This window comes from Pseudophryne corroboree, chromosome 11 (genome assembly GCF_028390025.1).
Source record: "Pseudophryne corroboree isolate aPseCor3 chromosome 11, aPseCor3.hap2, whole genome shotgun sequence".
Taxonomy (NCBI): domain Eukaryota; kingdom Metazoa; phylum Chordata; class Amphibia; order Anura; family Myobatrachidae; genus Pseudophryne; species Pseudophryne corroboree.
Window position 1 is genome coordinate 218,779,708 of NC_086454.1, and position 13,327 is coordinate 218,793,034.

At 47.5% G+C, this 13,327-nt stretch overlaps 1 protein-coding gene across 2 annotated transcripts in view; it reads left to right on the forward strand.

Moving 5' to 3' along the window:
- Positions 1–13,327, forward strand: part of SLC12A4 (solute carrier family 12 member 4) — a 939,289-nt gene that overhangs the window by 436,864 nt on the left and 489,098 nt on the right. For both annotated transcript variants that reach the window (XM_063945258.1, XM_063945259.1), the window contains exon 5: positions 12,685–12,739. In XM_063945258.1, coding sequence (XP_063801328.1) covers positions 12,685–12,739 — 55 coding nt within the window. The remainder of the gene's footprint in view (positions 1–12,684; positions 12,740–13,327) is intronic.

A 13,327-nucleotide genomic window follows, 5' to 3' on the forward strand; every position in this document is an offset into this window, starting at 1 on the left:
AGTCAGAAGATAGGTGAGTAGATGAAGAAAAGAAGACTTCAGTGACGGCATTTATCTGAGGTCGTGCAGCGCGCGGACGCTGCGCGCCAAGCTCCCACATACATGCAGCACTGCATGGTGCCGGGCGCAGGGGGCGGCGCCCTGGGCAGCTAATAAATCCTCAGTGGACTGGCAAGAGGGTACATTAGTGCCGAGGCAATGTCCCAAAACCCCCGCCAGTATAATCATACAAGAAGCGGGATGGAAGCGCTCCATTAAAGGGGCGGAGCATCATCCTCACTGCTCACTCGGCGCCATTTTATCTCCATCAGGCTGCAGAGACGCTGGTCCTTCCTTCACACTGACAAGTATCAGGGTGCAAAACGGGGGGGGGGGGGGTGGGGGGGGAGGGGTTGCGGCACTGGCTAAATTTGGTGCAATATACTTTATATAAAAGCGCTATAGGTCTGGGGCGTTTATTGGGCGCCTTCGGAACTGCTGATTCGGCGCTGGGGTGTGAGCTGGCAAATCCCCTCTGTGTCTCTGACAGACTTTACTGTGGGTCTGTCTCCTATATGCCCTGTGTGTCTGTGGGTGTTTGGTGCACGTGTGTCGACATGTCTGAGGCTGAAGGCTCTTCCCAGGAGCAGGCTGTATTAAGGACACAAACGGCTGTGGGGGTGACCCTGTCGGCACTGCCGACACCGGATTGGGTAAATGTGTTTCTCTGACGTCCTAAGTGGATGCTGGGACTCAGTAAGGACCATGGGGAATAGCGGCTCCGCAGGAGACTGGGCACAACTAAAAGAAAGCTTTAGACTACTGGTGTGCACTGGCTCCTCCCACTATGACCCTCCTCCAGACTTCAGTTAGAATCTTGTGCCCGGCTGAGCTGGATGCACACTAGGGGCTCTCCTGAGCTCCTAGAAAGAAAGTATATTTAGGTTTTTTATTTTACAATGAGATCTGCTGGCAACAGACTCATTGCAGCGAGGGACTAAGGGGAGAAGAAGCGAACCTACCTGACTGGAGGTAGCTTGGGCTTCTTAGGTTACTGGACACCATTAGCTCCAGAGGGATCGAACACAGGACCCGACCTCGATCGTTCGGTCACGGAGCCGCGCCACCGGCCCCCTTACAGAGCCAGAAGCAAGAAGTGTTCCGGAAAATCGGCGGCAGAAGAATTCTGTCTTCAACAAGGTAGCGCACTGCAGCTGTGCGCCATTGCTCCTCATGCACACCTCACACTCCGGTCACTGATGGGTGCAGGGCGCTGGGGGGGGGGGCGCCCTGAGGGCAATATAATACACCTTGGCTGGCAAATCTACACCATATATAGTCAGGAAGGCTATATAGGTGTAAAAATACCCCTGCCAGAATTCCAGAAAAAGCTGGAGAAGTCCGCCGGAAAAGGGGCGGGGCTACCTCCCTCAGCACACTGGCGTCATTTTTCCCTCACAGCTCCGCTGGAAGGACGCTCCCTGGCTCTCCCCTGCAGTGTCAAGCTACATAAGGGTAAAAAAGAGAGGGGGGGCACTAAATTTAGGCGCAGTATATATAATATAAGCAGCTATAAGGGAAAAAACACTCATTTATAGTGGGATCCCTGTGTTAAATAGCGCTCTGGTGTGTGCTGGCATACTCTCTCTCTGTCTCCCCAAAGGGCTTTGTGGGGTCCTGTCCTCTGTCAGAGCATTCCCTGTGTGTATGCGGTGTGTCGGTACGGCTGTGTAGACATGTTTGATGAGGAGGCTTATGTGGAGGCGGAGCAGATGCCGATAAATGTGATGTCACCCCCTGCGGGGCCGACACCTGAGTGGATGGTTATGTGGAAGGAACTACGTGACAGTGTCGACTCCTTACATAAAAGGTTTGACGACATACCAAATATGGGACAGCCGGCTTATCAGCCTGTGCCTGCCCAGGCGTCTCAAAAGCCATCAGGGGCTCTAAAACGCCCGCTACCTCAGATGGCAGACACAGATGTCGACACGGATACTGACTCCAGTGTCGACGACGATGAGACTAATGTAACTTCCAATAGGGCCACACGTTACATGATTGAGGCAATGAAAAATGTGTTGCACATTTCTGATGTTACCCCCGGTACCACAAAAAAGGGTATTATGTTTGGAGAGAAAAAACTACCAGTAGTTTTTCCTCCATCTGAGGAATTAAATGAAGTGTGTGAAGAAGCGTGGTCTTCCCCCGATAAGAAACTAATAATTTCTAAAAGGTTACTAATGGCGTACCCTTTCCCGCCAGAGGATAGGTCACGTTGGGAAACATCCCCTAGGGTGGATAAAGCGCTCACACGCTTGTCAAAGAAGGTGGCACTACCGTCTCCGGATACGGCCGCCTTAAAGGAACCTGCTGATAGAAAGCAGGAGGCTATCCTGAAGTCTGTATATACACACACAGGTATTATACTAAGACCAGCTATTGCTTCAGCATGGATGTGCAGTGCTGCAGCTGCGTGGTCAAATTCCCTGTCGGAAAATATTGATACCCTAGACAGGGACACTATATTGCTAACCGTAGAGCATATTAAAGACGCAGTCTTATACATGAGAGATGCACAGAGGGATATTTGCCGGCTGGCATCTAAAATAAGTGCAATGTCCATTTCTGCCAGGAGAGGGTTATGGACTCGGCAGTGGACAGGTGATGCAGACTCAAAAAGGCACATGGAAGTTTTGCCTTATAAAGGTGAGGAGTTGTTCGGGGATGGTCTCTCGGACCTAGTTTCCACAGCAACTGCTGGGAAATCTGCATTTTTACCCCATGTTCCCTCACAGTCAAAGAAAGCACCGTATTATCAGGTACAGTCCTTTCGGCCCCATAAGGGCAAGCGGGTTAAAGGCACGTCCTTTCTGCCCAGAGGCAGAGGTAGAGGGAAAAAGCTGCAGCATACAGCCAGTTCCCAGGAGCAAAAGTCCTCCCCCGCTTCCTCTAAGTCCGCCGCATGACGCTGGGGCTCCACAGGCGGAGCCAGGTACGGTGGGGGCCCGTCTCAAAAATTTCAGCGATCAGTGGGCTCGCTCACGGGTGGATCCCTGGATCTTTCAAGTAGTATCTCAGGGGTACAAGCTGGAATTCGAGACGTCTCCCCCCCGCCGTTTCCTCAAATCTGCCTTGCCAACAACTCCCTCAGGCAGGGAGGCAGTGATAGAGGCAATTCACAAGCTGTATTCCCAGCAGGTGATAGTAAAGGTGCCCCTTCTTCAACAAGGACGGGATTACTATTCCACAATGTTTGTGGTACCGAAACTGGACGGTTCGGTGAGACCCATTTTAAATTTGAAATCCTTGAACACATATATAAAAAAATTCAAGTTCAAGATGGAATCGCTCAGGGCGGTTATTGCAAGCCTGGACGAGGGGGATTACATGGTATCACTGGACATCAAGGATGCTTACCTGCATGTCCCCATTTACCATCCTCACCAGGAGTACCTCAGATTTGTGGTACAGGATTGTCATTACCAATTCCAGACGTTGCCGTTCGGTCTATCCACGGCTCCGAGGGTCTTTACCAAGGTAATGGCCGAAATGATGATACTCCTTCGAAAGAAGGGAGTTTTAATTATCCCGTACTTGGACGATCTTCTGATAAAGGCGAGGTCCAGGGAGCAGTTGTCTCGGGAGGTGCTACAACAGCATGGCTGGATTCTAAATATTCCAAAGTCACAGCTGGTCCCTACGACACGTCTACTGTTCCTGGGGATGGTTCTGGACACAGAACAGAAAAAAGTGTTTCTCCCGGAGGAGAAGGCCAAGGAGCTGTCATCTCTAGTCAGAGGCCTCCTAAAACCAAAACAGGTGACGGTGCATCACTGCACGCGGATCCTGGGAAAGATGGTAGCTTCCTACGAAGCAATTCCATTCGGCAGGTTTCATGCAAGAACCTTTCAGTGGGACCTGTTGGACAAGTGGTCCGGATCGCATCTTCAGATGCATCAACTGATAACCCTGTCTCCAAGGACCAGGGTGTCTCTGCTGTGGTGGCTGCAGAGTGCTCATCTTCAAGAGGGCCGCAGATTCGGCATACAGGACTGGGTCCTGGTGACCACGGATGCCAGCCTTCGAGGCTGGGGGGCAGTCACACAGGGAAGAAACTTCCAAGGACTATGGTCAAGTCAGGAGACTTCCCTACACATAAATATTCTGGAACTGAGGGCCATTTACAATGCTCTAAGTCAGGCAAAACCCCTGCTTTAAAACCAGCCGGTACTGATCCAGTCAGACAACATCACGGCGGTCGCCCATGTAAACCGACAGGGCGGCACGAGAAGCAGGACGGCGATGGCAGAAGCCACAAGGATTCTCCGATGGGCGGAAAATCACATGTTAGCACTGTCAGCAGTGTTCATTCCGGGAGTGGACAACTGGGAAGCAGACTTCCTCAGCAGGCACGACCTCCACCCGGGAGAGTGGGGACTTCATCCAGAAGTCTTCCAACTGATTGTAAACCGTTGGGAAAGGCCACAGGTGGACATGATGGCGTCCCGCCTAAACAAAAAGCTAGAAAGATATTGCGCCAGGTCAAGGGACCCGCAGGCGATAGCTGTGGACGCTCTAGTGACACCATGGGTGTACCGGTCGGTTTATGTGTTCCCTCCTCTTCCTCTCATACCAAAGGTGCTGAGGATAATATGGAGAAGAGGAGTAAGAACTATACTCATTGTTCCGGATTGGCCAAGAAGAGCTTGGTACCCGGAACTTCAAGAAATGATCTCAGAGGACCCATGGCCTCTGCCGCTCAGACAGGACCTGCTGCAGCAGGGGCCCTGTCTGTTCCAAGAGTTACCGCGGCTGCGTTTGACGGCATGGCGGTTGAACACCGGATCCTGAAGGAAAAGGGCATTCCGGAGGAAGTCATTCCTACGCTGATTAAAGCTAGGAAAGAAGTAACCGCAAACCATTATCACCGCATATGGCGAAAATATGTTGCGTGGTGTGAGGCCAGGAAGGCCCCAACGTAAGAATTTCAGCTGGGCCGTTTCCTGCACTTCCTACAGTCAGGGGTGACTATGGGCCTAAAATTGGGTTCCATTAATGTCCAGATTTCGGCTCTATCGATTTTCTTCCAGAGAGAACTGGCTTCACTACCTGAAGTTCAAACTTTTGTTAAGGGAGTGCTGCATATTCAGCCCCCTTTTGTGCCTCCAGTGGCACCTTGGGATCTCAACGTGGTGTTGTATTTCCTAAAGTCACATTGGTTTGAGCCACTTAAAACCGTGGAATTGAAGTATCTCACGTGGAAAGTGGTCATGTTGTTGGCCTTGGCTTCGGCCAGGCGTGTATCAGAATTGGCGGCTTTGTCATGTAAAAGCCCTTATCTGATTTTCCATATGGATAGGGCAGAATTGAGGACTCGTCCCCAATTTCTCCCTAAGGTGGTATCAGCCTTTCATCTGAACCAACCTATCGTGGTGCCTGCGGCTACTAAAGACTTGGAGGCTTCCAAGTTGTTGGACGTAGTCAGGGCCCTGAAAATTTATGTTTCCAGGACAGCTGGAGTCAGAAAGACTATTTATCTATGACTGTCTATCTATCTAGACTGTCTATCTATTTAGACTATTTATCCTGTATGCGCCCAACAAGTTGGGTGCACCTGCTTCAAAGCAGACTATTGCTCGCTGGATCTGTAGTACGATTCAGCTTGCACATTCTGCGGCTGGACTGCCGCATCCTAAATCAGTGAATGCCCATTCCACAAGGAAGGTGGGCTCTTCTGGGGCGGCTGCCCGAGGGGTCTCGGCTCTACAACTTTGCCGAGCAGCTACTTGGTCGGGGTCAAACACATTTGCTAAATTCTACAAGTTTGACATCCTGGCTGAGGAGGACCTAGAGTTTGCCCATTCGGTGCTGCAGAGTCATCCGCACTCTCCCGCCCGTTTGGGAGCTTTGGTATAATCCCCATGGACCTTACGGAGTCCCAGCATCCACTTGGGACGTCAGAGAAAATAAGAATTTACTCACCGGTAATTCTATTTCTCGTAGTCCGTAGTGGATGCTGGGCGCCCATCCCAAGTGCGGATTGTCTGCAATACTTGTATATAGTTATTGTTTAACTAAAGGGTTATTGTTGAGCCATCTGTTGAGAGGCTCAGTTGTTATCATACTGTTAACTGGGTATTGTATCACGAGTTACACGGTGTGATTGGTGTGGCTGGTATGAGTCTTACCCGGGATTCAAAATCCTTCCTTATTGTGTCAGCTCTTCCGGGCACAGTATCCTAACTGAAGTCTGGAGGAGGGTCATAGTGGGAGGAGCCAGTGCACACCAGTAGTCTAAAGCTTTCTTTTAGTTGTGCCCAGTCTCCTGCGGAGCCGCTATTCCCCATGGTCCTTACGGAGTCCCAGCATCCACTACGGACTACGAGAAATAGAATTACCGGTGAGTAAATTCTTATTTTAACGCCTTGAATGCTAATGTGGCTCTTATTAGTGAGATGCTAGATAAATCTGAGTCTCAGACCCAGGCATGAAAGAAATCTGTAGAAGATATGTTATTGCAAAGTCAGGTCCCCTCAGGGTCACAGAAACGTACGCTGGTCCAATTGGCAGACACTGATACCGACACGGATTCTGATTCCAGAATTAGATCCAAAATTGGCAAAAAGCATTCAGTACATGATTGTAACGGTTAAAGAGGTACTACATATCACTGAGGACTCGGCTGTCCCTGATAAAAGGGTCTGTATGTATAAAGAAAGGAAACCTGAGGTAACGTTTCCTCCCTCTCATGAGCTGAACACACTATTTGAAAAACTCTGGGAAGCTCCTGACAAAAAGTTAAGATTCCCAAAAAAATTACGGCAGCTTATCCTTTTTCCCTCGGCGGATAGGGAAAAGTGGGAGTCACCCCCACCATGGACAAGGCCCTGTCACGTTTGTCTAAAAAGGTGGCTCTCCCGTCACCTGATACTGCGGCCCTTAAGGATCCCGCGGATCGTAAACAGGAAACTACGTTAAAGTCCATTTATGCGACCACAGGTACGCTACTCAGACCTGTCATTGCGTCTGCGTGGGTAAGTAGTGCTATCGAAAAGTGGGCAGACAACTTGTCTTCTGAAATAGATACCCTAGATAGGGATTGCGTCCTCTTGACGCTGGGTTATATCAAGGACGCTGCAGCATACCTTAAGGAAGCTGCGAGAGATATTGGTCTTTTGGGATCTAAGGCCAATGCCATGGCAGTCTCAGCTAGACGAGCGTTGTGGATACACCAATGGAATGCTGATGCTGATTCCAAGAAAAGTATGGAATCTCTACCATATAAAGGTAAGGCCTTATTGGGTGACAGCCTTGATGATTTGGTGTCTACAGCTACCGCGGGTAAGTCATCCTTTTTACCTTATGTTCCTCCACAACAAAAGAAAACCCATCACTATCAGATGCAGTCCTTCCGGCCCAATAAATACAGAAAGGGCCAAGGTTTTTCCTTCCTTGCTACTAGAGGAAGGGGAAGAGGTAAATGATCACCAGCCTTGTCAGGCTCCCAGGAGCAGAAGTCCTCCCAGGCTTCTGCCAATTCCACCGCATGACGTTGGGGCTCCTATGCGGGAGTCCGCACCGGTGGGGGCACGTCTCAAACTCTTCAGTCAGTTTTGGGTTTGTTCGGACCTAGACCTATGGTTTTTACAAATAGTATCCCAAGGGTACAAGCTGGAGTTTTAAGACGTTCCCCCTCGCCGTTTTTTCAAATCGGCCTTACCAGCTTCTCTTTCGGACAGGGAGGTAGTTTGCGTGCAATACAAAAGTTGTGTCAAAATCAAGTTATCGTTTCCCCAGTCACAACAGGGAGAAGGCTTTTATTTGAGCCTGTTTGTGGTCCCGAAGCCAGATGGCTCGGTCAGACCAATCCTAAACCTGAAATCCCTAAAGTTCTACCTAAAGAAATTCAAATTCAAGATGGAGTCTCTCCGAGCAGTGATCTCCAGTCTGGAGGAAGGGGATTTTATGGTGTCAGTGGACATAAAAGATGCCTACCTACATGTTCCCATTTATCCTCCGTATCAGGCTTACCTGAGGTTTGCAATTCAAGATTGTCAGTACCAATTTAAAACGTTGCCGTTTGGTCTGTCCACGGCTCCGAGGATTTTCACCAAAGTGATGGCGGAGATGATGGTTCTCCTTCGCAAGGAAGGAGTCACGATTATCCCATACTTGGACGATCTCCTGATAAAGGCAAGATCCAGGTAACAGTTGGTGCAAAATGTTAAACTCTCCCTCACAGTTCTTCAGCAACAGTTGATTCCGACGACGCAGTTGTCGTTTTTGGGAATGATATTGGACACAGAACTACAGAGAGTCTTTCTTCCAGTGGACAAGGCTCTGGAACTTCAGAGTCGGGTCAAACAAATTCTGAAACCAGCAAGAGTGTCAATCCATCAATGCATTCGGTTGCTGGGGAAGATGGTTGCGGCCTACGAGGCCATTCAGTTTGGCAGGTTCCATGCCAGAGTGTTCCAGTGGGACCTGTTGGACAAGTGGTCCGGGTCCCACCTACACATGCACCGGAGGATAATCCTGTCTTCCAAGCCCAGGAAATCACTCCTGTGGTGGCTGCACAGCTCTCACCTCCTAATGGGGCGCAGGTTCGGGATACAGGACTGGATCCTAGTGACCACGGATGCAAGCCTCCGAGGCTGGGGGGCAGTCACAATGGGAGAAAACTTCCAAGGAAGATGGTCAAGTCGGGAAACTTGTCTCCACATAAATGTTCTGGAGTTAAAGGCCATTTACAACGGCCTTCTGCAAGTGGAACATCTTCTTCGAGATCTGCCGGTACTGATCCAGTCAGACAATGTAACAGCAGTAGCGTACATAAACCGTCAGGGCGGAACGAAAAGCAGAGCGGCAATGGCAGAAGCCACAAGGATTTTCTGCTGGGCGGAAAAGCATACAAGCGCTCTGTCAGCGATCTTCATTCCAGGAGTGGACAACTGGGAAGCAGACTTCCTCAGCAGACACGATCTCCATCCAGGAGAGTGGGGCCTCCACCAAGAAGTATTCGCAGAGGTGACAAGTCATTGGGGAGTTCCTCAAGTAGACATGATGGCATCTCGTCTCAACAAGAAGCTTCAGAGATATTGTTCCAGGTCAAGGGACCCTCAAGCAATTGCAGTGGATGCACTGGTGACACCGTGGGTGTTTCAGTCGGTGTATGTATTCCCTCCACTTCCTCTCATTCCAAAGGTTCTAAAGATCATAAGAAGAACAAAGATCCGGGCGATCCTCATTGTCCCAGACTTGCCAAGGAGGGCTTGGTATCCAGATCTACAGGAATTACTCATAGGAGATCCCTGTTCTCTTCCCCTGTGCGATGACCTTTTACAACAGGGGCCATTCGTGTATCAGGACTTACCGCTGCTGCGTTTGACGGCATGGTGGTTGAGCGCAAAATCCTAGCCCGTAAGGGTATTCCCAGTGAAGTCATTCCCACACTTATTCAGGTCAGAAAAGGGGTAACGTCTAAACATTACCACCATATTTGGAGAAAATATGTTTCTTGGTGTGCATCCAGGGGGGCTCCTACGGAAGAGTTTCGACTAGGACGTTTTCTCCATTTTCTACAAGCAGGTGTGGATGTGGGCCTAAAATTGGGCTCAATTAAGGTACAGATTTCGTCCTTATCGGTTTTCTTTCAGAAACAATTGGCCTCCCTTCCAGAAGTTCAGACTTTCGTGAAAGGTGTGTTGCACATCCAACCTCCATTTGTGCCCCCAGTGGCACCATGGGATCTTAATGTGGTGTTGCAGTTCCTTCAATCACATTGGTTTGAACCTTTACAGAAGGTAGAGTTGAAATTCCTCACTTGGAAAGTGGTCATCCTGTTGGCCTTGGCATCTGCCAGGCGGGTGTCTGACTTAGCGGCCTTGTCTCACAAGAGCCCTTATTTGATCTTCCATGAAGATAGAGCTGAATTGAGGACACGTCAACAATTTCTACCGAAGGTGGTTTCCTCTTTCCACATGAACCAACCTTTTGTGGTGCCTGTGGCTACTGACGCCTTCGCTGAGTCAAAATCTCTGGATGTGGTCAGAGCTTTGAAGATTTATGTCGCCAGAACGGCTCAGATTGATTAGGAAAACAGAGGCTCTGTTTGTCCTGTATGCTCCCAACAAGGTTGGGTGTCCTGCTTCCAAGCAGATCATTTCACGCTGGATCTGTAACACGATTCAGCACGCTCATTCCACGGCTGGATTGGCGTTACCGGAATCAGTGAAAGCCCATTCTACTAGAAAGGTGGGCTCGTCCTGGGCGGCTGCCCGGTGGGTTTTTGCATTGCAACTTTGCCGAGCAGCTACTTGGTCAGGGTCAAACACATTTGCAAAGTTCTACAAGTTGGACACCTTGGCCGATGAAGACCTTAAGTTTGGTCAATCGGTGCTGCAGAGTCATCCGCACTCTCCCGCCCGTTCTAGAGCTTTGGTATAACCCCATGGTTCCCAGCATCCTCTAGGACATATGAGAAAATAGGATTTTAATACCTACCTGTAAATCCTTTTCTCTTAGTCCGTAGAGGATGCTGGGCGCCCATCGCAGTGCGTACTGCATCTGCAGTTATTAGTTGTGGTTACACACATGTTGTGTTACGTTATTGTCAGCATGTTGCTGCAAGTATTCATGCCGTTGGCTTGTGTTCTGTTGAATGCCACGTTGTGCGGCATGCTTGAGGTGTGAGCTGGTATGAATCTCACCTTAGTTTAACAATAAATCCTTTCCTCGAAATGTCGGTCTCCCGATAACTGGAGTCTGGTGGAGGGGCATAGAGGGAGGAGACAGTTCACACCCTTTCAAAGTCTTAAAGTGCCCATGTCTCCTGCGGATCCCGTCTATAGCCCATGGTTCTATGATGACCCCAGCATCTTCTACGGACTAAGAGAAAATGATTTACCGGTAGGTATTAAAATCCTATTATTATTATTATTATTATCAGTTTCTTATAGAGCGCAGCATATTCCGTTGCGCTTTACAATTATAACAACAGTAATAGAACAAAACTGAGTAAAATCAGACAGACATAGAGGTAGGAAGGCCCTGCTCGCAAGCTTAATTTTAATGGTACCATCCTTTATCAATGTACAAATTGTATGTCATTCAGAATTGTTGTGTTGTTTATGTTTAAAACGGTGACAAAATATTGTAACCCATTTACCTTTATTTGGATCACCTTTAAGATGTATACCCCTGAAGAAGTCCTGTGTAGGATGAAACGTGTAGAGTGCAGGTGCCTCATTTAATTGTCACATTGGAAGCATCTCACCTTTGAGCTCATGCCGAGAGGGGTATAAACGGAATATATTCCATCTCTTCTATAGTTGCGGTTTCGTAAACACCATATGTAAACACCAAGTGTAAGCCATAAACATTTTTTTCATTTATGTATTGTTTTATGAATTGTTAAGTGCATTTTGTTAGTGAGTTTATTTTCATATTCATTGGATCAGTAAATCAACACACATATAATAGGCTGGCAATTCAAGCAAATGAAGATATATATACAACAGTTTTTAAAGGCTTTTTATAATAATTTTTATTGTTTTATTGCATGTAATCCATATAGAAGAACACATTCTAGCAATTCCTTTACGTTTATTTAGTCTGGTTTTGTCAGTTAGCACTCTCTTAAGATCTTTCTGGAATATTCTCAATGTTTGGGTTTCACTAACAGAGAACCCACTTAGTAAAATAGCTCTACATAATTTAGCATGGTTCAGGACAGTATCTGTATTGTCCTGTTCATATTGTTGTCATACAGATGTGTCCACTTACATCTAACCTCCGTGCATGTTAAACAGTCCTTCTAGTCACGCCATGCCGTAACATGTCTTGGTAGCACTGAGCGTCTTTTTATGTGACATTTTTCCATTACAATGTGTCTTATTCACAAAACGATGTGAATAGGATGCACAAGCAGTTTATGCTGATTAAAATGATATATGTGTGCTGTTGTATCTGCATATTAAGTGCTATGCTATATAGTTTTCCTAGAAATCACTGTAACGTAGCATTTCGCATGCAGATACAGGTGCGATCACACACAAACTATAGGCATGCCGCACATCATTTTAATCGGCAAAAGCTGCTTTCCTCAAAATAAAAAGACACCAAACTCTAATGGAGTCACACAGGACCTGTCAGCTCACTCATGCCAGGCTTCTCCCGCTGCATGACATATTGAGGCAAGATGCATGAGGACACATCTGTATTGACTGATGAAAGCATGAAGATCGACAATACATACAGTAAGTGTCCCATTTCAGTGTCTTTTTAACAGCACTCACTCTGTGTCAGAATAGTATTTCTAAGTAGTGTCTTATAACAATATGTGTACAATAGGACTGGGTTGCTTGGTCAAAAATACACATGGAGCCAGTCTAAGTCACTCTCTTTGTTTATCCTGGAAATCCAGAAAGCAAAGAGAATATACTGGACCTGAATCACTTAATTACGCATTTTGTTGCCTAACATGCTTTTATCTTTACATGGGTGCTACATACAGTATGTTAAACATATGCAAGCAATTGTAATTTTTATCTTATGTTGAATAATTAAATTTATGTTTGAAAAGTTATTACTCCTTGCTGTAAAATTTTATCTATATGCTTCTTCCCTTTCTTTATAAGTCCTACATCTGCCCTTTGTTCCCCCCCCCCCCTTTCGTTATCTCACTCTTTTATTTTCATTTAGACCCTACTCACAGCTATATCGATGAGTGCCATCGCCACAAATGGTGTAGTACCAGGTAATTACAATCCACATCTGTAAACTGTATAAAAAACCTACTGCCTCCAATAACATTAAACACATCAATTGCATAGCTTTTATTTCAAAACCTAAATTAAAAATGCAAGCAACTTAATAAATCAATCACAATCTAATTTCTATAGATGAATAAATGTAAAATATTAAATTTCTCATACGTCCTAGAGGATGCTGGGGACGACATCAAGACCATGGGGTATAGACGGGATCCGCAGGAGACATGGGCACTCTAAAGACTTTTCATTGGGTGTGAACTGGCTCCTTCCTCTATGCTCCTCCTCCAGACTCCAGTTGTAGAAATGTGCCCAGGCAGACTGGATGCATTCTGAGGAGCTCTACTGAGTTTCTCTGAAAAGACTTATGTTAGATTTTTTATTTTCAGGGAGATCTGCTGGCATCAGACTCCCTGCTTCGTGGGACTGAGGGGACAGAAGCAGAACCAACTTCCTAAGAGTTTTATGGCTCTGCTTCTGGCTGACAGGACACCATTAGCTCCTGAAGGGTACTGAACGCTAGCCGTGTCTAGATGCTCACTCCCACAGCACGCCATCACCCCCCTCACAGAGCC